This window comes from Carcharodon carcharias, chromosome 7, assembly GCF_017639515.1.
Source record: "Carcharodon carcharias isolate sCarCar2 chromosome 7, sCarCar2.pri, whole genome shotgun sequence".
Taxonomy (NCBI): domain Eukaryota; kingdom Metazoa; phylum Chordata; class Chondrichthyes; order Lamniformes; family Lamnidae; genus Carcharodon; species Carcharodon carcharias.
Genome location: NC_054473.1, coordinates 192,379,442 through 192,405,896, shown reverse-complemented (window position 1 = coordinate 192,405,896; position 26,455 = coordinate 192,379,442). Strand labels below are relative to the sequence as shown.

General features: G+C 47.0%; 1 protein-coding gene across 1 annotated transcript in view; it reads right to left on the bottom strand.

Moving 5' to 3' along the window:
• Positions 1 to 26,455, bottom strand: part of tango6 (transport and golgi organization 6 homolog (Drosophila)) — a 106,729-nt gene that overhangs the window by 24,665 nt on the left and 55,609 nt on the right. Inside the window, exons 14-16 of the mRNA XM_041191717.1 lie at positions 25,510 to 25,567; positions 3,143 to 3,295; positions 1,219 to 1,370 (exon numbers count right to left, since the gene is read on the bottom strand). Of these exons, the coding sequence (XP_041047651.1) occupies positions 1,219 to 1,370; positions 3,143 to 3,295; positions 25,510 to 25,567 (363 nt within the window). The remainder of the gene's footprint in view (positions 1 to 1,218; positions 1,371 to 3,142; positions 3,296 to 25,509; positions 25,568 to 26,455) is intronic.

Sequence of the window (26,455 nt, the reverse complement as noted above, 5' to 3'; positions counted from 1 at the left end):
TCCCGAAGGGAACGGTCCCTATGGAATGCTGCCGGATGATCCTTTGAATGCGGAGGTTGATGGGGTGAAAAGTGAGCACAAGGGGGACCCTATCATGGTTTTAGGAGGGAGAGGAAGGTGTGAAGGCAGAGGCGCAGGAGATGGGTCAGGTCATTTCCATTTTTATTCATTGTTTTATCCTCAGCTTTTAGCCTTTTTGATCTTTTTTCCCACCACCGTCTTCTCCCCCCACCCCACCCCCACTCGGGCCATCTGTTACTTTCCAGAGTGCTTACCCTGGTCCTGCCATTATCACGTTCTGCCTTGCACTCTTAATGTCACCATTAGCACCTCCTTTAGCCAGCACCACCGCTATTAACACCCCTTGACCTTCTGTTTATGACATCTTTCGCAATCTCTCCTTTGCCTCAACCTATCACTGGCCTTCTATCCAGCTTCACCTGTTCCGTCCCCCTTAAACATTATATATTTCACCACATTTCTACTTCCCTTTAGCTCTGAAGAAGTCATATGGACTCGAAACGTTAACTCTGTTTTGCTCTCCACAGATGCTGTCAGACCTGCTGAGTTTTTCCAGCATTTTTTTTGTTTCAGATTTCCAGCACCTGCAGTATTTTGCTTTTAATCTATTTTAGGTGTTGGTCAATTCACCAGGGAGAACTCCATGGCTCCTCTTCAAGGCAGTGTGGTATTTTACATCCATCAGAGTCAGCACTCAAGGGCAGCATTCCCTCAGTACTGCATTGGAATCAGCCAGGATTGTGTGCTCTAATGTCTAGAACAGCTAACAAAGGACCCAGAGTTGAGTGTGCTGCTTGATCACTGGTCCCCAATTTGGTCTTTTAAATATTTCTGTCATTACTTGACGTAAAGTGTCCCTGGATTTTGGCCCCCCTCTCTCTCTCTTTAATGCACTTGCCACGAGAAGGAGAAAAGGCAAATTAACGGAGACGCACTGATTCAGTTGCACTGTTTGGGTTTAGCAGCTCCTACATTGGATCCTCCCACAATCTTGAGGTTTTTCAAGCATGGGCACAGGGAGCACTGAGGGAGCTGGAGATGGGATCAGGAGTCTGGTCTTGGCCTTATGGTTATGTCAAATGTACAGGAACAAGAGTGACATTAGGAACGATACAATGCTTAGTCAACGTCAATAAGAAAAAGGTTTTAAGATACAAGAGGTTTTATTCATTTCCACATCCTGAGCCTTATGCTTACCTCATGAACAACTGATCCTAGAGCGAAGTCCAGACACTGACAGAGCTCCCCCAGGTTTGACAGGCTACTGGCCCTCATTGTGCTATCCGAATCTCGAGTCCCCATCAAAAACACCCGGAATAATGGATCACGATAATGTGAAGCTATCTCACCTAGAGAGAGGAAGGCGGGGTGGGGGGGGGGGGGGGGTGGTAGAAAGTGAGAGAGAGTGGGGCCACAGGGGAAAGAGAGAGAGAGCAGGGCCATGGGGGAGGGACAGGGAGAAAGGGTGGGGGAGCAGGTGATAGAAAGGAGAAAGGGGGGGGGGGTGTCAAGGGGGCGGGTGAGGGAGAGAGGGGCCATGGAGAAAGAGAGAGGGGAGACGCCCGGGTGAGGGTGGTAGAAAGAAGAAAGGGTGGGGGCGAGAAAGTTGAGGGGTCACGGGGAGGGAGGGAGGAGAAAGGGGGGTGATGCGAGTGCGGGGGAGGGAAAGGGAGGAGTGGGGAGTGAGGGGTGAAAGAGAGAGACGGGGAAAGAGACAGCAAGAGAGAGCAGAAAGCTGAATCAGTTACAGTAACCACAGTGTAATTCTAGAACTCCCTTTCTAACAGCACTGTGTTTGCATCTACACTACATGGACTGCAGCAGTTCAAGGCGGCGGCTCACCACCACCATCTCAGGGGCAATTAGGGATGGGTAATAAACACCAGCCTTGCCAACGATGCTCATATCCTATGAATGAACAAAATGTTGGAACAGATGGGATTTTTCAGTTGCCATCGACATTGGGTTAGAGTGATGATTTGGTGGCCATGTTCTGGGCTAGGGAAAGACAAAGGCTTCTTTGTGAGGACTGGGGAGAACACTGATAAGAAGCAGCTATCATTACCATGGCCAGTTGACACCTCCTGTCTCAGTTCTGCTGCTGCAATGTACACATGATGTGTTCAATTCTTAGATTGATCTTAGAAATAACTTCTCTTCTGTCAGTGAGTGAAGAGATCACTAACCACTGAGATCAATGGTTTTGTACATTGAATGCAATCAGAGATAACTGCAACAGGATCTCACAGCTCTAGATGAGAGATATCTGGCTCAGGCCATTTGCTCACTCATTATTAAACTTAAACCTTGGAACCCATGGTGCTGTCATGCTGCAATAGTTGAATGTTAATTTGGCCCCCGATGTTTGTAGGAGGCTTGACAATGCACTGATTTAATTATGCTAAAATTTAAACAGCTTAAGTAGCTTAACCCCAAACCTGCCATGCTCATCCATTACTGAGGATGAGTGCAGCTCCAACAAAACTCAAGAAGCTCAACAGCACCCAAGATGTAATAGCCTGCTTGAACAGCATTCATCACCTTAATCAGAGTGGCTGCAGTGTACATCTACATCTTCAGCAACTTGTCAAGGCTCCTTCAACAGCCTTCCATCTGTACCACCTAAGACGAGGGCAGCAGACACATGGGAACACCACCAGCTGCAAGCTCCCTTCTAAGCCACTCATCGCCCTGAGCTGGAGCTATAATCACTGTTCCTTCACATTCACTGGGTCAAAATCTTGGAACTCTCTCCCTAACAGCACTGTGGGTTTACTGACACCACATGGACTGCAGTCGATGCAGGTGACGGTTCCTCACCACCTTCTCAAGGGCAATTAGGGATAAGCAATAAATGTTTGTCTAGCCAGCGATACTCAAATCCCTTGAACAAATAACAAAAAGTCTCTGTGGAGCGCTGTTACTAACTTTTCATCATTTAAATACTGCCAGAGACAGGGATTGGAATCAGAGAATAATAATCTTGGGCAGCAACAACAGCTCTGACTGTCCTGCTGACAGTGGCTGAGCTTGGGAAATTTGCATATTCCAACTCCTCCACAGAAACCTGTACATTGTTACCATGAGTTGGTATTAGCCCCGATAATCAATTCCCACTCACCCAATGCTCTTGTACTTCGCATCAGAACCTCTCCCATCTTCATCCGCATCTCCACGCACCTCGTTTTCTCAGCTCCTTGTGGTGACGTCTGGTATTCGTCCAGTAGCCGCGGCAGGATCTGGGCTGGATACACGTCCGACAGTGCTGACAGACCTGTGCAGAGGAGGCAGTGGCGTAATGGTAATGTCACTGGACTAGCAATGCAGAGGCCCAGGCTAATGCTCTGGGGATACGGATTTAAATCCCACCCTGGCAGCTGGTGCAATTTGAATTTAATTAATAAAATCAGTAACAGTGACCATGAAGCTATTATCAATGCTGTTTAAAAACCCATCTAGTTCACTGCAGGAAATCGGTCATCCTTACCTGGTCTCGCCTACATGCAATTCCAGATCCACAGTAATGTGGTTGACTATAATGGCCTAGCAAGCCACTGAGTTCAAGATGGGAAACAAATGCTGCCTTTGCCAGCAACACCCACCATCCCATGAAAGAACAAATTTGAAAAAAATTGACCTTCAGTTCACATTTGGGTTATACATTAAGCTTCAGCCTGGGAAACAAAACTTGTCAGGCCAGTTGTGAGGCTGAACAGTGAGTAAGAAAGGTTCTGTCTCCTCACTTCTTGGAGTTGGATCAAATGCTCCTCCAACAGTTGAGATGATAGACTACCTACTAGCAGTAGGAGTAGAGAGGGCTCTATTCTGTATCTAACCCCATGCTGAAACCTGTCCTGGGAATGTTTGACAGGACAGGTGTACAAGGAGCTTTACTCTGTATGTAACCCGTGTACCTGCCCTTCGACTTTGTGTTGGGACAGTGTAGCAGGAGCTGTACACCATGCTGTAGCTGATTTATTTTTATTTGTTCATGGGGTGTGGGCGTTGCTGGCTAGGCCAGCAGTTATTGCCCATTCTTAATTGCTCTTGAGGGGAGGCATAGTGTTATTGTCGCTGGACTAGTAATCCAGACCCAGGGTAATGCTCTGGGGACCTGGGTTCAAATCCCGTCATGGCAGATGGTGGAATTTGAATTCAATAAATATCTGGAATTAAAAGTCTAATGATGACCATGAAACCATTGCCAATTGTTGTAAAAACCCATCTGGTTCACTAATGTCCTTTAGGGAAGGAAATCTGTCATCCTTACCTGGTCTGGCCTACATGTGACTCCAGACCCACAGCAATGTGGTTGACTCTTAAATGGCCTAGCAAGCCCCTCAGTTGTAACAAACTGCTACAAAGTCACAAAAAGGGAATGAAACCAGACAGACAACACCGCATTGACCTAGGCACCGGAAACAACAACAGCAATTGCAGCTCTGTCGACTCTGCAAAGTCAAAGTTACTAATATCTGGGGGCTAGTGCCAAAATTGGGAGAGCTGTCTCACAGACTAGTCAAGCAACAGCCTGACATAGTCAGCCTCACTGAATCATACCTTACAGATAAGGCCCCAGACATCACCATCACTATCCCTGGGTATGTCCTGTCCCACCGGCAGGACAGACATAGCAGCGGTGGCAGCACAGTGGTAAAGAGTCCGGAGGGTGTTGCCCTGGGAGTCCTCAACATCGACTCCGGACCCCATGAAGTCTCACAGCATCAGGTCAAACATGGGCAAGGAAACCTCTTGCAGATTACCACGTACCACCCTCCCTCAGCTGATGAATCAGTGCTCCTCCATGTTGAACATCACTTGGAGGAAGCACTGAGGGTAGCAAGGGTGCAGATTGTTCTCTGGGTGGGGGACTTCAATGTCCATCACCAAGAGTGGCTCAGTAGCACCACTACTGCACAAGCTGGCCATGTCCTAAAAGACACAGCTGCTAGACTGCATCTGGGACAGGTGGTGAGGGAACCAACAAGAGGGAAAAACATACTTGACCTCATCCTTACCAACCTGCCTGCCACAGATGCATCTGTCCATGACAGTATCAATACGAGTGACCGGTCCGACCTTCACATTGTGGACACTTTCGTGTTGTGTGGCACTACCACCTAAATTTCGAACAGAACGAATAACTCAAGACTGGGCATCCATGAGGTGCTGTGGGCCATCAGCAGCAGCAGAATTATACTTGAACACAATCTGTAACCTCATGGTCCAGCATATCCCCCCTCTACCATTATCTACCAGGGGATCAAACCTGGTTCAATGAAGAGTGAAGGAGGGCATGCCAGGAGCAGTACCAGGCACACCTAAAAATGAGGTGTCAACCTGGTGAAGCTATAACACAGGACTACTGCATGCCAAACAGCATAAGCAGCAAGTGATGGACAGAGCTAAGAGATCCCACAACCAACAGATCAGATCTAAGCTCTGCAGTCCTGCCACATCCAGTTGTGAATGGTGGTGGACAATTAAACAACTCAATGGAGGAGGAGGCTCCACAAGTATCCCCCATCCTCAATAATGGAAGAGCCCAGCACAGCAGTGCAAAAGATAAGGCTGAGGCATTCGCAACAATCTTCAGCCAGAAGTTCCAAGTGGATGATCCATCTCAGCCTCCTCCTCCGGAGGTCCCCAGCATCACAGATGCCAGTCTTCAGCCAATTTGATGAACTCCACATGATATCAAGAAAGGACTGAAGGCACTGGATACTGCAAAGGTCATGGGCCCTGACAATATTCCGGCAATAGTACTGAAGACTTGTGCTCCAGAACTTGCCCCGCTCCTATCCAAGCTGTTCCAGTAGAGCTACAACATTGGTATCTACCCGGCTATGTGGAAAATTGCCCAGGTATGTCCTGTATCCAACCTGGCCAATTACTGCCCCATCAGTCTACTCTCAAACATCAGTAAAGTAATAGAAGGGGTGATCAACAGTGCTATCGAGTGGCACTTGCTTAGCAATGGCCTGTTCACTGATGTCCAGTTTGGGTTCTGCCAGGGCCACTCAGTTCCTGACCTCATTACAGCCTTGGTTCAAACGTGGACAAAAGAGCTGAACTCCAGAGGTGAGGTGAGAGTGACTGCCCTTGACATCAAGGCCACATTTGACCGAGTGTGGCATCAAGGAGCTCTAGCAAAACTGGAGTCAATTGGAATCAGGGAGAAAACTATCCGCTGGTTGGAGTCATACCTAGCACAAAGGAAGATGGTTGTGGTTGTTGGAGGTCAGTCATCTTAGCTCCAGGACATTACTGCAGGAGTTCCTCAGGGTAGTGTACTCAGCCCAACCATCTTCAGCTGCTTCATCAGTGACCTTCCTTCCATCATAAGGTCAGAAGTGGGGATGTTTGCTGATGATTGCACAATGTTCAGCTACTGAAGCAGTCCACACCCAAATGCAGCAAGACCTGGACAATATCCAGGCTTGGGCTGACAAGTGACAAGTAACATTCGTGCCACACAAGTGTCAGACAATGACCATTTCCAACAAGAGAGAATCCAACCATCGCCCCTTGATGTTCAATGGCATTACCATCACTGAATCCCCGTCTATCAACATCCTGTGGGTTACCACTGACCAGAAACTGAACTGAACTAGCTATATAAATACTGTGGCTACAAGAGCAGGTCAGAGGCTAGGAATCCTGTGATGAGTAACCCACCTTCTGACTCCCCAAAGCCTGTCCACAATCTACAAGGCACAAGTCAGGAGTGTGATGCAATACTCCCCACTTGCGTGGATGAGTTCAGCTCCCACAACACTCATGAAGCTTGACACCATCTCGGACAAAGCAGCCTGCTTGATTGGCACCACATCCACAAACATTTACTTCCTCTACCATCAATGCAAAAAGGCAGGAGTGTGTGCCACCTACAAGATGTACTGCAGGAATTCACCAAGGCTCCTTCGACAGCATCTTCCAAACCCAAGACCACTACCACCAGAAGGACAAAGGCAGTAGACACATGGGAACACCACCACCTGGAGATTCCCCTCCCAGCCACTCACCATCCTGACTTGGAAATATATCACTGTTCCTTTACTGTCGTTGGGTCAAAACTGGAACCCCCTCGCTAACAGCACTGTGGCTGTACCTGCACCACGTGGACTGCAGCAGTTCAAGGAGGCAGCTCACCATCACATTCTCAAAGGAAACTAAGGATGGGCAATAAATGCTGGCCCAGCCAGGGAAGCCCACATCCCCTGGATGAATAATAAAAAAGAATGCTGGTGGTGAGCTGCCTTCTTGAACATTGGGACTGATGGGATGATGATACTCAGTTGCTGAAATGGAAGGTGTTTCATGCTCCAAACAGATCAGCACAAGATTCAGGAAAACAAAAGGAAAACAACATAAACTCAGTGAACTGATATTGCACAACAAAAGTGACCTCAATATTTAAACAGGGGGATCAAAGCAGTTCCTCAATGAATGTGTTTAGTTAGTTACTTGAAAAGTACGTGTAGGTGTCTGGAAAAATTAAGATAAATAGGAGTTGCTGTTGAGACTCGAAGGAAGCCCGGTTTTGCGCAATTGGTCATAAATTACACATAATTGCAGAGAAATTTCACCATCCCAGGAAGTAATTTAAAGAAGTTATAATATTAAACACTTAGGTTGTAATTCCTTAAGTTTAGAAGGTCAAGCAGAAGTCTACTTGGGGTGTTTAAAAATGCTAAAAGGATTTGATAGTGTGGATATAGAGAAATGATTGCCTCTGGTGGGGAAATCCAGAAAAAGGATTTAAAATTATAGCCAGGCAATTCAGAGGGGGAAATCAGGATTCACCTTTTCACAAAAAGGGTGATGGAAATGCAGAATTCTTTGGGTACAAATGTAGTTGAGGTACAGATCAGTCATGATCTAATTGCTAAAGCTTGAGACCTGTGTTCTTTATTGATCAGAGCACCAACATTTGAAGGCCAAGCCATCATCTTGGAGTCAGTCACTGGCCAGCAAGCATAGTAATTTCAACAAAGTAGCAGACCATTTGGCCCATCTGTACATGTTGGTGGTTAACTTCTACATGACCAGTAGTTCTGATCCTGTTCCCATTAGTTGCCAAATCCCTTCATTCCCCTTTCCTTCACCCACCTGTTTAACCTCATCATTAAGTAGAACAATTCTCAATCGTTGTTTCTAAATGAAACTCGGCAGCTCTTTCAGTTCCAATGAGCTCTGTTTGCCTTTTCCCATTTCTTCCCACCAAACCCATCCCGTCCCTCAAATTCTTAACTCTACCCAAAGCCGTATTCGGAATGATCTGAAAGCTGTTCCCAATCAGAAGAGTCTCTGCCTTTCTACCACAAACTTATGGATATGTCTTCATTTGCTCCCATGCTTAGTGCTGTTCTGGATGTTCCCCACTTATCCTCCTAGGTTGTAAATGCTCTTCCTATAATATACTTTTATTCAGCACTTTTAATATACAACATCCCACAACAGCAGCGCAATCAAGCAAAAATTGACACCAAGTCAAAGAAGCAAAGAGGTCAATGAGATAGTTTTAAGGCCTAAAAAGGGGACAGGTACAGAGACAGAGAGCTTTAGGAAAGCAATTTCAGATGGGTCAAATGAGACAAAAAGATTGCAAACAATTGAGTATAGTTCACCATGTCAAAGACTACAGTGAGGATGAGGGCAAGGTCACAGTCACAGGGTTATGGTGTGGCAGGGGTGGAAACCTGAATGGAAAGTTAAATATGGAAAGATGGACATGAACTTTGCAGAGGAGATGGAACTTGGAGCTAGTTTTCAAAGACCCAGGTGTTGAGGATGGGGGTATGAAGGCAATGGTTCTGAAAGGAAGGGGGACAGTAACTGTGGGGCCAGGAAAGGAAGTTGGGTGTTCAGAAGTTTAGTGGGAATGGGGGTTGAGAGCAGGACATGAGTCTAATGGTCAAGGTGAGTTTGGAGAGGGCATAATGGGAGATCCGAGAGAAAGAGTTTACACACTTCACTCTACCTGAAGGCAGTGTTGAAATCAAACACTCATCGTTCCCCTTCCTACTTGAATTCCGTTTCCTAGAATTTCAAAACCTTAGAACTCATCATTATCCACCTCAGATTTATAATTAACTGACCTAATACCAACTACTCTTTACATGAGAGAGTTCCAAATTTCTACCACTCTTTATCTGTAGAAATGCTTCCTAATTTTACTCCTGAAAGATCTGGCTCCAATTTGACACTATGCTCACTAGTCCTAGACTCCACAACAGCAGAAAGAGTTTCTCACTATTGGCATGCCCACAACAGGCATGACGCTATTACAAACTTTAAAGCTATATTTTTAAAAGTGGATACCAAAAGCTGTTTAAGATGGAGAATGTCATGTGACTTGGCAGTATCCAGCTCCAGACAATCCTGAAACTCAAATAAATACCTAGGGCAGAATTTTGCCCTTATCGGGCAGGCTGGGCGGGTACAGGCAGAAAGCCAACCGCCACCCGTGATCGGGGCTGGACTGTAATTTCACGCTGGCCAATTAAGGCCCGCCCAGCGTGAAACGCGTGCTGCAGCGCTCAGCACTGCCTGTGCCGGGGTGGGGGAGGAGGGTGAGTGGGGAACTTGACGCATGGACACAGGGGCACGCTGGAAAAGCTCCCTGAGGCACAGAGCTGCTTCAGAGAGATGAAGAGTTCTGAAAAACAAAAATAAAAAAATTTTCAATGTCAAAAAATATGTCCCTCATGTGACTCTGTCACATGAGCAGGGACACATTATGAATGAGATGTAAAATTTTTTAAAATGTTATTTTTATTTACTGTTGGAAACCTCATCTTGCCCATGGATGAGGGTTCCTAAAAAGTGCAAAAGGCACTTTAAAAATCTAACAGCAGAAGCTGTTCTGAGACAGATAGCTTCAGAAACACCTTAAGCCATTAAACCAGCTGCAAGATAACTAACAGTCCAGGTAATATACAGCTATACCTCAAAAGTGGGAAAAGGGTCCTTTCCCCAACCTGTCCCAACTTCAAGTTCACCTAAGAGCTGGCCTTCTGGCAATTCAACTTCAAGAAGCCTTGAAGCTTACTGAGAATCCTCTGCTTTTACAAGACCTCCAATCCAGCTAAAGCATCAATTCATCCAAGAAACTATAGGCCTGCTATGACAGAGACTGAAATAATTCCAGATTGTAATTGTTTTGTTTTTATCTTCATCTGTATCTAATATTTGTGTGTGAGATAGTGTGTATAAGATGTGGTGTTTAAACCTCGGAGACAAGTGTGTGCTAATAAATAAGCTTCTTCATTTTTAAAGGTGCAAAAGTTTGCTGCTTGGGACAACTCATTCCGAGGGCAAGAAAACACACTAAGCTCATACATTTGAATACTTTGATCACAGACAACAATAAAACACAAACTCAGTCCATGACACTATATACTCTGCCTGTTCCCTTTAATATCTTTAAAAAAATGATCAAGTCACCCCTTAAACTTTTAAGTTCCAGGAAATGCAACCAACCTCCCCGCTCATAATTTAACTCTTGGAGATCAGCTGTCATTCTGGCAAATCTATGCTGTACTCCCTCCAAGGATGATACATTCTTTCTAAGGATGAAATCTGCTCTGCCTGCATGATGTATGCTGATTAAACCTTCATTCTCTGGGTAGACTGTGTATTGACTGGACCCTCTTTTTCTCTCTGCTCATGTTATATGACATCTGTACTGCCTCTCTAGCAGAATAAAATATTGCATCTCAGTTTCTTGTTGGCTATTTGACACAATGATGAGGATCACTCTCTCAATTCCCAAAAGAAAAGTCACATCGGTGCAGCAATCTATCCTTTCAAACAGAATTTAAGTACAAAAACAGGTCATCCAACCAAAGAGATCCAACGTTTATGCTCCACCTGAGCCTCCTCCTACCTCTCTTCATCTCACTCTATTACTCCCAGGTACTTCATTACAGATTCTAACCACTTGTTGCAAATAAAATTTTTTCATGTTGCCAATGTTTCATTTGCCAATCAACCTAAATCAGTGTCCTCTGGTTCTCGATACTTTCCCTAATGGGAACAATTTCTCCCTACTTACTCTGTGCAGACCCCTCATTATTTGAAAACCTCTATCAAATCTCTGCTGAATCTTCTCTTTTCCAAGGAAAACAGTCCCAGCTTCTCCAAATGTAACTGATGTTCCTCATCCCTGGAATTCTATCCGACCCACCTGTCTTTTTAATATAATGAAAACTTATATCAAATCAATCCTTTAACATATTCTGGAGAGACAGTGGATTAGTGGTATTGTAACTAGACTAGTAATTCATTGACCCAGGGTAATGCTCTGGGGATCCAGGTTCGAATCCCACCAAGGCAGATGGTGAAAATTGAATTCAATAAAAATCTGGAATTAAAAGTCTAATGATGGCCATGAAACGAACATTGATTGGTTTTTAAAACCAATCTGGTTCCCTAATGTCCTTTAGGGAAGGAAATTTGCTGTTCCTACCTGGTCTGGCCTACATGTGACTCCAGACCAAAAGCAATGTGGTTGGCTCTTAAAAAATTTCCTCTGAACAAGGGCAACTAGGGATGGGCAATAAATGCTGGCCTAGCCAGCGAGGTCCACATCCCATGAATAATGTTTTACAAACTCTAGTTTGTGTAATCTCTCCTTATAATTTAACTCTTGGAAGTCCAATTCGTTTGAAGAGTCTAGGTGAGGCCTGTTACGACTTGTCTGTGTTAAGTCTGCAACTGCTACACCAAACCTCTTCCCTCGGCAGTTGTTCCTCCTCCTCTGCCCCAATCTCACAGCTCAACACTATTGTCTATCTTCCCCAGCTCCTCCTCTGCAAGATTCACAGTTTGACAGTGTTGGCCACCCCATGGCCCCAGTTCTCACAGAGTCTAGACTAAGTGATGGTGGGCTATTTGATCCATAAGATCACCACAGTTGTACCTAATGTTATTCTCACCCAATTTCCACATATGTGCATGTTCCAGTAGGCAGGAGTAGGACTCCAGCTGAATTTCAATACAACCCAGCTCATGTCCTCAGCTCAGAGGAGCTATTGCAGTGCAGACCAGAGGCAGAGCCCAGGACATTTCGCTTGTGCATCCCAGATACAAAATGATATACCAACAGTAGGCAGCTTCAGTGCTTCCTGCTCCCTGGAACTGACTGATCCAGGAGATGATTCTGTGTAAGCAGCAGTCAGACCATGTGCTTTGCATTGTATAAAACAGCACTTCTTCATATAATCATACACTACAGAAAGGGGACTCTCGGCCAATCGCCCTGTGCTGGCTCTTGGAAAGAGCTATTCACTTCCCAGCTTTTTCCCCATAACTACATAAACATTCCCCTTTAATTATTTAGCCAATTTTCTTTTGGAAATTATTGTTATACCTGTTTCCACTGTCCCTTCAGGCAGTGCATCCCAGATCACACAACTCATTGTGTAAAAACAATTCTCATCTCGACTCTGGTTACCAAGTTTTCAGCCACTGGAACAGTTTCTTTGCATTTATTCTATCAAAACATCTGATAATATCAAATATCTTGATTAAGTTTCCCCTTAACTTTCTCTGCTCCAAGGAGAACAATCCCACATTAACTGAACTCCCTCATACTTCTCTTGGCAGTTTGCAGCGAATGCTGGGAATTGTAGTTTGTAATAGCCACATATCAGGACTAAACGGAATTCCAGCTCCCAGAAGAAATATTCCAAAACCACCCAAACCTTCACCATAAATACAGGCTTGTTTTTCAGGTAATCCACATGATAGAAGTTTCTAGATTAAATTGTTACTTCAAACTGAAATATAATCCTCCCAGCCTCAGGGAAACACAGACTGCAGGCAACTCCTTCAGGCCTCACTGAGATTGAACAACAGACACTATTGATAAAATAAGCAAGATTACTGGTCCTTCCACTGAATTGCGGGGTCGAACTGCTCTCATCTCTAAGAGGGCTTTTTTGATGAAAGTTAATTAATCATTAAGTCTGTTTATTCAGAGTTAGAACAGGGTGTTGTCCATCTTACAGTTTGAAGAACAAGAAATTGGTCGGAAATTCAGAGAATGCTGGACATTAAATGCATCAAAAAAGTGACTGTGAAATGGATTTTGATGCCCTCCCACCCTTTCTTCAAACTGATAAGATTTCTCTGCTTTGCTCCATCAGATTATTGAGAACCTGCTCACAGAAAAAGAAACAACCCATAATAGTCTACTCTGTGCACAAGCCAAGCTGCAACGCCAGGGTTAAACTCAGATCCATTCTGTCTTGCATGCAATGGGTGGGATACATACACACAGCTGGAATAGTAAGAAGCTGAAATCTTGAAAACAGGTTTGTCCAACTCACTAGTGAGCCTATCAGCAGCAAATGCGAGAGAAACTACTCTAATTGGACAAGCGTCAAACAGTGCAAAGGTATGTTTTAAACTAAGTTCCAAGCCAGGAGGGGCCCAGGGGCGAGAGGGAGGGAGGGCGTGGGGCAGGGAGGGAGAGAGAGAGAACGCGAGGGGCAGGGAAGGAGAGAGGGATAGAGAGTGTGAGGGGCAGGGAGAGAAAGAGAGAGCGTGGGGCAGGGAGAGAGAGCACGTGAGGGGCAGGGAGAGAGAGAGTGCGTGGGGCAGAGAGAGAGAGAGAGAGAGAGTGCGTGGGGCAGGGAGAGAGAGCACGTGAGGGGCAGGGGAGAGAGAGAGAGAGAGAGAGCATGAGGGGCAGGGAGATGGAGAGAGAGAGCGCAAGGGGCAGGGAGAGAGAGAGAGTGCGGGGGCAGGGAGAGGGAGAGAGAGAGATCACGAGGGGCAGGGAGAGAGAGCGCGCGAGGGGCTGGGAGAGAGAGAGAGCACGAGGGGCAGGGAGAGAGAGAGAGCACGAGGGGCAGGGAGAGAGAGAGAGTGTGAGGGCAGGGAGAGGGAGCGCACAGGGGCAGGGAGAGAAAGAGAAAGCGTGAGGGGGAGAGGGAGAGCGCCAAGGGGAGAGGGAGAGCGCGAGGGGGAGAGGGAGAGCGCGAGGGGGAGAGGGAGAGCGTGAGGGGGAGAGGGAGAGCGCGAGGGGGAGAGGGAGAGCGCGAGGGGGAGAGGGAGAGCGCCAAGGGGAGAGGGAGAGCGCCAAGGGGAGAGGGAGAGCGCCAAGGGGAGAGGGAGAGCGCCAAGGGGAGAGGGAGAGCGCCAAGGGGAGAGGGAGAGCGCGAGGGGGAGAGGGGGAGAGGGAGAGCGCGAGGGGGAGAGGGAGAGCGCCAAGGGGAGAGGGAGAGCGCGAGGGGGAGAGGGAGAGCGCGCGGGGGAGAGGGAGAGCGCGAGGGGGAGAGGGAGAGCGCCAAGGGGAGAGGGAGAGCGCCAAGGGGAGACGGAGAGCGCCAAGGGGAGAGGGAGAGCGCGAGGGGGAGAGGGAGAGCGTGAGGGGGAGAGGGAGAGCGCGAGGGGGAGAGGGAGAGCGCGCGGGCTAGAGAAAGGGCAGGGGGAGAGAGTGAGGGGCAGGGGGAGAGAGTGAGGGGCGGGGGAGAGAGTGAGGGGCGGGGGAGAGAGTGAGGGGCAGGGGGAGAGAGTGAGGGGCAGGGGGAGAGAGTGAGGGGCAGGGGGAGAGAGTGAGGGGCGGGGGGAGAGAGTGAGGGGCGGGGGGAGAGAGTGAGGGGCGGGGGAGAGAGTGAGGGGCGGGGGAGAGAGTGAGGGGCGGGGGAGAGAGTGAGGGGCGGGGGAGAGAGTGAGGGGCAGGGGGAGAGAGTGAGGGGCAGGGGGAGAGAGTGAGGGGCGGGGGGAGAGAGTGAGGGGCGGGGGAGAGAGTGAGGGGCGGGGGAGAGAGTGAGGGGCGGGGGGAGAGAGTGAGGGGCGGGGGAGAGAGTGAGGGGCGGGGGAGAGAGTGAGGGGCGGGGGAGAGAGTGAGGGGCGGGGGGAGAGAGTGAGGGGCGGGGGAGAGAGTGAGGGGCGGGGGAGAGAGTGAGGGGCAGGGGGAGAGAGTGAGGGGCGGGGGAGAGAGTGAGGGGCGGGGGAGAGAGTGAGGGGCGGGGGGAGAGAGTGAGGGGCAGGGGGGAGAGAGTGAGGGGCGGGGGGAGAGAGTGAGGGGCGGGGGAGAGAGTGAGGGGCAGGGGGAGAGAGTGAGGGGCAGGGGGAGAGAGTGAGGGGCAGGGGGAGAGAGTGAGGGGCGGGGGAGAGAGTGAGGGGCGGGGGAGAGAGTGAGGGGCGGGGGAGAGAGTGAGGGGCGGGGGAGAGAGTGAGGGGCAGGGGGAGAGAGTGAGGGGCAGGGGGAGAGAGTGAGGGGCAGGGGGAGAGAGTGAGGGGCAGGGGGAGAGAGTGAGGGGCAGGGGGAGAGAGTGAGGGGCGGGGGAGAGAGTGAGGGGCAGGGGGAGAGAGTGAGGGGCAGGGGGAGAGAGTGAGGGGCAGGGGGAGAGAGTGAGGGGCAGGGGGAGAGAGTGAGGGGCAGGGGGAGAGAGTGAGGGGCAGGGGGAGAGAGTGAGGGGCAGGGGGAGAGAGTGAGGGGCAGGGGGAGAGAGTGAGGGGCAGGGGGAGAGAGTGAGGGGCAGGGGGGAGAGAGGGGCGGGGGGAGAGAGTGAGGGGCAGGGGGAGAGAGTGAGGGGCAGGGGGAGAGAGTGAGGGGCAGGGGGAGAGAGTGAGGGGCAGGGGGAGAGAGTGAGGGGCAGGGGGAGAGAGTGAGGGGCAGGGGGAGAGAGTGAGGGGCAGGGGGAGAGAGTGAGGGGCAGGGGGAGAGAGTGAGGGGCAGGGGGAGAGAGTGAGGGGCAGGGGGAGAGCGCGAAAATGTTAGACAAGCCTGCACTGAATGGATCCTGATGCCTATCCGGCCCCACTCTCCCAACTCCTCTCCCCAACAAACCCCATGGAAATTCACAACAGTCAACAGTAAAGATGCTGAGGAGTGATGAGGCTTTAATAAAATTCACACCAAGACTTTCGGGCACAGCTGACTCCTTCCCTCAGCAGCACTGTTACAGTACTTACAGACTGATGTTAGCTCCCAGTTGCTGTTCATTGCTGACAGGTTTCCCCCAGCTCATGCACTGTCCATCAAGCAATGACAGGGTTACTGTTTGCTGCACACATCGATTACTTCAGGTGGTGGGGGTATATAGAATCAGAATAGAATCTCAGGATAGCAACAGCACAGGAGGCCATTTGGCCTATCATATCTATGCTGGCCCTCTGCAAGATCTACTCAGCTAACCCCACTCTCCCACCTTTACCCTGTAGCCCTGCAAACTTTTTCTTCTTCAGATAATTATCAAATTCTCTTTTGAAAGGCATGATTGATCCCGCCTCGATCACACTCTCAGGCAGTGCATCCCAGATCCTAACCATTCACCACATCAGTAAATTTTTCCTCATGACACCTTTGGTTCTTTTGCCATTCAAATTAAATTGGTGACCTCTAGTTCATGATGCTTCCTCCAACGGGAACAGTTTTTCTCTATCTACTCTGTCCAGGCCCCTCATGATTTTGAACACCTCTATCGAATCTCTTCTTAACCTTCTCTTCCTGAAGGAGAACAGCCCCAGCTTCTCCAATCTATCCACGTAAATGAAACCCCTCATCCCTGGAACCATTCTCGTAAATATAGAAACAGCAACTAGGAGCAGGAGTAGGCCACTCGGCCCTTCGAGGCTGCTCCGCCATTCATGATCATGGCTGATCCTCTATCTCAATACCATATTCCCGCTTTCTCTCCATACCCCTTGATGCCCTGAATTTCCAAAAATTTATCAATTTCTTTCTTGACTATACTCCACAGCCTTCTGTGGTAGAGAATTCCACAGGTTTTCCACCGTCTGAGTGAAGAAATTTTTCCTCATCTCAGTCCTAAATGGTCTGCCCCATATCCTGAGACTGTGGCCCCTGGTTCTAGACTCCCCAACCTGGGGAAACATCCTCCCTGCATCCAGTCTGTCCGGCCCTGTTAGAATTTTATACGTTTCAATCAGATCCCCTCTCATTCTTCTAAACTCTAGTGAATACAGGCCTAGTCAAACCAATCCCTCCTCATAAGACAGTCCTGCCACCCCCAGTATCAGTCTGGTGAACCTTCGCTGCACTCCCTCTGTGGCAAATATATCAGTCTTTAACACCATTAATTTCTCTAGCACCATTTTTTTTTACTAATACTGACTTTCTTCAATTCCTCCCTTTCACTAGACCCTTGGTTCCCTAACATTTCTGGGAAATTATTTGTGTACTTTTTTATAAAGACAGAACCAATTCTTCTGCCATTTCTTTGTTCCCCATTATAATTTCCCCCGTTTCTGACTGTAAGGAACCTACATTTGTCGCCAATAGTCTTTTTGTCTTCATATATTTATAGAAGCTTTTATAGTCAGTTTTTATGTTCCTTACAAGTTTACTCTCATACTCCATTTTCCACTTCTTGATCAATATTTTGTCCACTTTTGTTGAATTCTAAACTGCTCCCAATCCTCAGGCTTGTTGCTTTTTCTGGCAATTTTATATGTCTCCTCTTTGGATCTAATACTATCCCTAATTTCTTTTGTAATCCATGATTGAGCCACCTTTCCTGGTTTATTTTTGCACCAGACAGGAATGAATAATTGTTCTAATTCATGCAGATGTTCCTTAAATATTAGCCATTGCCTATCCACTGTCAACCCTTTTAGTAAGGTTCCCTAATCCATCATTGCCAACTCGAGCTTCATACCCTCATAGTTCCCTTTATTTAGATTCAGGACCCTAGTTTCAGATCCAACTTCTTCACCCTCCGTCCTAATGAACAATTCTGTCAGTTTACGGTCGCTCTTCCCCAAGGGACCCCACACAACAAGATTGTTAATTAATCCTTTCTCATTGCACAATACCCAGTCTAGGACAGCCTGCTCTCTAGTTGGTTCTTCAACGTATTGGTCTAAAAAACCATCAAGTAGACACTCCAGGAAATCCTCCTCCACAGTATTATTGCTAATTTGGTTTGCCCAATCTATATGTAGGTTAAAGTCACCCATGATTACAGTTGTACCCTTATTGCGTCTCTAATTTCCTGCTTAATGCCTTCCCTTACATCTCCATTACTGTTTGGGGACCTATGGACAACCCCCACCAAAGTTTTCTGCCCCTTGGTGTTTCTTATCTCGACCCAAACAGATTGCACATCATGGTTTTCCAAGCCAATATCCTTCCTCACTATTACATTGATTTCCTCCTTTACTAACAGTGCTACCCCACCACCTTTTCCTTTTTGTCTGTACTTCCTAAATATTGAATATCTCTGGATGTTCAGTTCCCACGCTTGGTCACCCTGCAGCCATGTCTCTGTAATTGCAACTATATATTTTGCACTATGACCCCATTTCTTTCTCGCCCTTGTTTTGTCTGCCACTCACTTTTGCTTCTTACTTTACTGTCTTTCGTTTCTATTTTTGTTTCTCCTCCTCTGTCTCCCTGCTCAGGTTCCCATCCCCGACTGCACTCGCAAACACCCCCCTGACAACATTGATTCCAGTCCTGCCCAGATGTAACCCGTCCTATTTGTACCGGTCCCACCTTCCCCAGAATCAGTCCCAATGTTCCAGGATTCTGAATCCCTCCCCCTTACACCATTTCTTCAGCCACATTTTCATCTGATATATCCTGTTATTCATATTCTCGGTAGCACATGGCACTGGCAATAATCCCGAGATTACTACCTTTGAGGTCCTACTTTTTAATTTACATCCCAACTCCCTACCTTCAGCTTGTAGAACCTCATTCCTTTTTATATCTATGTCACTGGTACAAATATGTGCCACGGCCACTGGCTGTTCACCCTCCCCCTTAAGAATGCCCTGCAGCCTCTCCGAGACATCCTTGACCCTGGCACCAGGCACTCTTCTTCCTCCCCTCTTGTGTAACAGAGCCACCCGTGGTGCCATGGACTTGGCTCCTGCTGCTTTCCCCTGAGAAGTCATCTCCCCAACAGTATCCAAAACGGTGTATCTGTTAGAGAGGGGGACAGCCACAGGAGACTCCTGTACTAACTGCCTTCCTCTACTCAGTCTTTACCTGCGGTGTGACCACCTCACTGAACGTGCTGTCCACGATAATCTCAGCATCACGGATACTCCACAGTGAATCCATCTGTAACTCCAGCTCTGAAATGTGGTTAGCCAGTAGCTGCAGCTGGACACACTTCCTGCACACATGGTCGCCAGGGACACTGGAAGTGACTTCCCACTTGTGCAGGAGGATATCACAGGTGTGAGCTCTGCTGCTATGACTTCCCTTTAGATTAAATTTGTTAGTTACTCCTTTTAAAGAATGCTAATTATGCAAGGGGCCTTATTCCACTTCCAACACTCCCACTACAGTCTAACGTCCTCACCGTATTTTGTTTTAAGCTCATGGACTGCAGCAATTTAATTAGTAGAAAAAATAGAAATAGAAGTACTCACCTGACACTGCTTACCAATCAGCTGCCTCCCCTGCGTCATCACTTTTTGAATCGTGACCTCAACCCCGAGTCCAGCTCCCGCTTTTTAAATCTCCGCTCTGACTCTGAGCTCCCGCTCTTTTTAAATCTCCGCCCTGATTCTCAGCTCCCGCTCTTTTTAAATCTCTGCCAATCGCCTCTAAGTGCTGCTAACTGCCTGTCCCAGGGTCCTCCTCTGACACCTACCTGCACCTTCTCTAATGCCTTCACATCCATCCTAAAATGTGGTTCCCAGAATTTGACACAATACTCCAGCTAAGACTGAACCAGTAATTTTTAAAGGTTCACCATAACTTCCTTGTCTCTATATAAAGTCCAGGATTTGAAATGGTACCCTGGGATTTAAGTCGACCTGAGCGAGCAGACTCGATCTTGGTTTAACATCTCATCTGAAAGCTGGCACTTGCACTCCCTCACTCCTTCCCTGCAGTGTCAGCATAGAGATTTGTGTTCAAGTCCTGGAGGGGAGCTTGAGCGCATAACCTTCTGATTTCATAACATTCAAGGCTATGGGCCAAGTGCTGGTAAATGGGATTAGGTAGGTCGGTCAGGTGTTTCTCTCGTGTTGGTGCAGACTCGATGGGCCAAGAGGCCTCTTCTGCACAGTGATTCTATGATCCCATTATCTTGGGCAATATCTGCCCATAGGGAATGTAGTGGGCCAGTAAAGGAAAGTTCATGCAGTAGCTGCATCAGGCAATTGTGTTCTAATTTATGCCAACCGGAGTTCAAAGATTCATGAGTCTGCACTGATCATAGAATAAGACCCAACCCTGAATCTGGGCCAGTGGCTATAGCAGTGCAAGGCTGCTTGACAGGCTACCAGGTTTCTGTTCTGTTTGATTGAAATGCTTGTGTCAGTTGTGGCTCGGTTGATGGCGCTCTCACTTCTGAATCAGAAGGTTGTGCGCTCAAGTTCCCCTCCAGGACTTGAACCCAAATCTCTATGCTGACATTCCAGGGAAGGAGTGAGGGGGTGCTGCATTGTTGGAAGTGCCATTTTTCCGATGAGATGTTAAACCAAGATCAAGTCTGCTTGCTCAGGTGGACTTAGATCCCAGGGTACCATTTCAAAGAAGTGCAGGGGAGCTATCCCAGGTGTCCTGCACAATATTTATGCCTGAATCAATCTCTCAAACACATTATCTGGTAATTATCATGTTGCGATTTATGGAAGCTTACTGTGCACAACTGGCTGCCACATTTTTATCTTGGGATGTGGGCTTCGCTGGCTAGGCCAGCATTTATTGCCCATCCCTCATTGCCCTTAAGAAGGTGGTGGTGAGCTGCCTTCTTGAACTGCTGCAGTCCATGTGATGTAGGTACACCCACAGTGCTGTTAGAGAGGGAGTTCCAGGATTTTGATTCAGCAACAGTGAAGGAACGGTGATATATTTCCAAGTCAGGATGGTATGTGGCTTGGTGGGGAACGTCCAGGTGGTGGTGTTCCCATGTGTCTGCTGGCCTTGGCCTTCTAGATGGTAGCGGTTATGGGTTTGGAAGGTGCTGTTGAAGGAGGCTGGGCAAGTTGCTGCAGTGCATCTTGTAGATGGTACACAACTGCTGCTACTGTGCATCGGTGGTGGAGGGAGTGAATGACGAAGGTGGTGTTGAGGTGTCAGTTGAACAGGCTGCTTTGTTCTGTTTGGTTGGTAGAGTAACATCAAGGCAGCATTTGACCATGTGTGGCATCAAGGATCCCTAGTAGAAATGAAGTCAATGGGAATCAGGGGAAAACTCTCCACTGGTTGGAGTCATATCTAGCACAAAGGAAGATGGTTGTGGTTGCTTGAGGTCAATCATCTCAGTCCCAGGCCATCACTGCAGGAGTTTCTCAAGGTAGTGCCCTCGGCCCAACCATCTTCAGCTGCTTCAATGACCTTCCTTCTATCATTAGGTTAGAAGTGGGGATGTTCACTGATGATTGCACAATGTTCAGCACTATTTGTGACTCCTCAGATACTGAAGCAATTCGTGCTCACATTCAGCAAGACCTGGACAACATTCAAGCTTAGGCTGATAAGTGGTAAGTAACATTCGCGCCATGCAAATGCCAGACAATGACCATCTTGAATAAGAGAGAATCTAACCATCGTCCTTTGACATTCAATGGCATTACCATCACTGAATCCCCCACTATCAACATCCTGGGGGTTACCATTGACCAGAAACTGAACTGGACTAGCCATATAAATACTGTGGCTACAAGAGCAGGTCAGAGGCTGGGAATTCTGCAGAGAGTAACTCACCTCCTGACTCCCCAAAGCCTGTCCACCATCTACAAGGTTCAAGTCAGGAATGTGATGGAATACTCTCCATTTGCCTAAATGATGCTGCTCCAACAACACTCGATATCATCCAGGACAAAGCAGCCTGCTTGATTGGCACTCCGTCCACCACCTTAAACATTCACTCCCTCCAGCACCAATGCACAATGGCAGCAGTGTGCACCATATACAAGATCCACTGCAGTAACTCACCAAAGCTCCTTCGAAAGCACTTTCAAAACTCACAACTTCCACCACCTAGAAGGACAAGGGCAGCAGATGCATGGAAACACCACCACCCTGATCCCTGTCCCCATTTCCAGTCCTCGTCCATTCTCTTGGCCCTCGTACCTGCCCATTCTCTCTGCCCGCTCTCCCCACATTCCCCTCCCACCACCTACCTGCATTTACCATCCTCGTCCCTGCCTGCACTCCTGCAACTATAAACCCTCAAACCAAACTCTGTTCATCCCTTCACCTGCCCTGTCTATAAATGTTTAGATCGGCAGTTTGAACATTAAAATGTTTACATTGAAGAAAATCACCAAAAACCATGAGAAGAGGAGAAACGCTGTGTGGGCTGGATGTGCACACATATGCAAATTTTTAAAAATAATAAACTATTGTCAGTACAAGCCTGTTTACGTGCATTCTGTGGCTTTGCTCCTCCCTGTTTTTCCAACTAACATGTATGCTTGATGAATCAAAGGGCACACTTTTAAAAACTACCTTCACTGTGATTGATTGGTTCCTGTTATGGAAATTATGAGCTTCACCCTATACAGAATACACTGTAATTCTGACACACTGCTCACAATGCAGGTTTCTTTTCTGATGTTGCAGGATAATACATGCAACAGGATTTAATGCAAATCAGCAAATCACTGAGACACAGTGACTGGGACTAACTTGCGTCTGCTCTTGTGCAATCTGACTGCAGCTGATGACATGACGGCTCAGTGCGTTTCCATTTAATGCAGTTGTTATCATTTGAATTTCATATGTAGCACACAGCATTCCAATGGTACAAAGCACACCTCAGTCTGGGACAGGATATGAGGCAGCCTATTCACCCAGGAAATTTCTCACACTAAGTTTCCAGTATAACTTGCACCCTAGTGTCAAACTGATCTTCGATTTTAATCTAAGCGTTTCCAAAGACTAGACGTTCCTGGCAGGAAGTCATGTGGAGCTGGAATGACTGAGACACACTCAGATCTAGAATCAGATTGTTACAACACACAAAGGCCAATTGGCCTATCATGTCTGTACCGGCTCTCTGTAAGATCTACTTGGCTGGTCCCACTCGCCTGCCCTTTCCCTGTAGCCCTGAAAATGTGTCTCTTCAGATAATTATCCAATTCCCTTTTGAAAGCCAAAATTATAACTGCCTCCATCACTCTCAGGCCAGATCCTGACCACTCGCTACAAAAAATGTTTTTCCTCATGTCGCCCCTTGTTCTTTTGGCAATCACTTTAAATCAATGTCCTCTGGATCTTGACCCTTCCACCAATGGGAACAGTTTCTCCATATTTACTCTATCCAGACCGCTTGTGATTTTGAACAACTCGATCAAATCTCCTCCCAATCTTCTCTTCTTCAAGGAGAACAGCCCCAGTTTCTCCAATATATCCCCACAACTGAAGTTCCTCAACCCTGGAACCATTCTTGTGAATCTTTTCAGCACCTTCTCTAATGCCTTTACATCCTTCCTAAAGTGCGGTGCCCAGAACTGAATGCAATATTCCAGTTGAGGTTCACCAAAACTTCCTTGTTCCTACTTATAACGCCCAGGGCCCCATTGGCCTTATTATCACTTTCTCAAGCCTGCCACCTTCAATGATATGTGCACAATTACCCCCAAATCCCTCTGTTCCTTCTTGGCATTAAATTTCATCTGTCACATGATCACCCATTCCACCAGCTGGTCTGTGTCCTCTTTAAGTCTATCGTTATCATCTTCATAATACAGTTCACAATACTTACAAATTTTGTGTCATCCACAAATTTTGAAATTGTGCCTTATACACCCAAGTCTAGGTTATTAACAGTGATGATGAAAAGCAGTGGTCCTAATACCAGCCCTTGTGAAACCCCACTATATACCTTCCTCCAGTCCAAAAAAAACAACCATTTGCCATTACTCTTCATTTCCTGTCACTCAGAAAACTTTGCATCCATGGTGCCACTATCCCTTTTATTCCATGGGCTTTAACATTAAGCTCATCAACATCTCTGTTACCTCATCAAAAAACTCAAGCAAGTTAGTTAAGCATGATTTGCTCTTAACAAATCATGCTGGCTTTCCCTAATTAATTCACATTTGTCCAAGTGACTTTTAATTTTGTCTGGATTATCATTTCTAAAAGCTTTCCTACCACCGAGGTTAAACTGACTGACGTGTAGCTGCTAGGTTTACTCTTCAAGGTGTAACATTTGAAATTCTCCAGTCCTCTGGCAATAACCCTGTATCTAAGGAAGATTACAACAGATGGTTCGGTAATCAGCCTGATGTCACACTGGGCTGTTGACACAAGTCCGAGAGAAGATATTAGAAGCTCTGACTCCAATTTTCAAATCCTGAAATCTACGAACTGCCCCATGGGTCTGGACAGTGGGGAATCAAGTATGAAGATTATATTGTTTTTCCAACACAGAAACAGATCATTTGGTCCAACTGGTCTATGCTTCTTCAGAGCAGCAACAACCCTGTATCTAAGGAGGATTACAATAGATGGTTCAGTAATCAGTCAGGAGGAGTGTGTTGTTATAGTCAAACCTGGAGGTAACCAAAGGTGTGAATGAGGGCTTCAGCAGATGAGCTGAGACAAGGGTGAAGTCGGGCAATGTTGCAGAGGTGGAAATAGGTTTTTTTTTATTCATTCATAGGATGTGGGCTTCGCTGGCTGAGCCAGCATTTATTGCCCATCCCTAGTTGCCCTTGAGAAGGTGGTGGTGAGTCCAGGTGGTGTAGGTACACCCACAGTGCTGTTAGGGAGGAAGTTCCAGGGTTTTGGCCCAGTGTTGTCTTAGTGATGAAGCGAATATGCGGACGGAAGTTTGAGGTAGGTTGAGCAGGTTGAGCCTGTACTCACTGGAGTTTAGAAGAACCAGAGGTGATCTTATTAAAACATATATAATATCCTGAGGGGTGGATGCTGAGAGGATGTTTCCTTTGTGGTGGAATCTAGTAAAAGAGGGCACAGATTAAAAATAAGGGGCCTCCCAGTTAAGATGGAGATGAGGTGGAATTTTGTCTCTTAGAGGCTTTAGTCTTGGAATTCTCTTCCCTGGAGAGCAGTGAAAGTTAGGTCATTGAATACTTTCAAGGCTGAGTTAGACAGATTTTTGATCGACTAGGTTATTGGAGACAGGCAGGAAAGTAGAATTAAGGCCACAGTCAGATCACCCGTGATCTTATTTATTGATAGAACAGGCTCGATGGGCCATTCCTGATTCTTATGATTCTGCACAGATTTGTTAATGGCAAAGCAGTGGTTGCAGTGTAAATGGCCATCAGAAAGGGTCTCACTGGAGACTTCAGAAAAATTCAGGAATTAGATTGAAAGGAATGTAGCACCATAGACAAGTTTGCTGATGCTCAGGAAAGAGTTTAGAACAAATGGTGGTTCTCAGATTGGAAGTGATGCACCCCATGTCTCAGAAGCTCTGCTTTGTGTGTGTGATATGGACTTGGACATACAAAGCACACGTTTTGCTAATGTGAATACCGCACGTTGTAACTGCTGTTTTTAGGGTGGTGGACTGCCTTGTACTCACAGATCTTAGGCCCATGAAGTTCAACAATCCTTCTTACCTTGAATCGAAGACAAATAAACAAATGAGTCTTCATGCTTCAGATTTTCCAGAAACACCTAAAACAATAAGACTTCAATGATATTGACTTCATGAGGTTGATAACACCCATCAACAAAGTCACAGACTGGAGCTATCCAGCTGAATTATCTAAAGCAACATTTATTCAGAACAAGCACCTTTCATTTACTGCATGGAGTCATTAACATTCTCAAGATGATTCCTCCTTCTTCCCCACGAAATTGTAACTCTTTGCAGCATCACCTTTTCCAACTCACTCTTGCTTGAGAACGTTGTAACACAACTCCTGAAATCGATTGACTTTATAATCCAAGGCTGCTGTCACCTAAGCACTGTCTCCTGAACCATCTGTCTCTACTACTCTTTCTAATATAGAATGTTACAGCACAGGAGGCCATTCAGCCCATCATGACTATGCTGGTTCTTGGGAAAAGCTGCCCAATTTAGGCCCACACCCAAATTTTCCCCACATTCACGCTAATTAATCCTCTAAGTATATATGCAAGTGTCTTTTGAGAGTTCCTATGGAATCTTATTCCAACAGCCTCTCAGGAAGTGGATGATCCAAACCAGCCTTCCCCACAGGTACTCAATGTTACCGAAGTCAGTACTTAGCCAACTCAGTTCAGTCCACGGGATATCAAGAAATAACTGAGCACATTACAAAGAGCAAAGGCCAGAACTAGCCGAGCATGAGCAAAGCTGTTCCACTACAGCTACACCACTGGCATCGACCTGACAATGTGGAAATTGTCCAAGTATGACTTGTCCACAAAAAACAGGACAAACCAATCTGGCCAATTACCGCCCCATCAGTCTACTTTCAATCATCAGCAAAGTAGTGGACTGTGTCATTGACAGTGCTATCAAGCAGCACTGGCACAGCAATAACCTGCTGACTGACGCCCAGTTTGTGTTTCAACAGG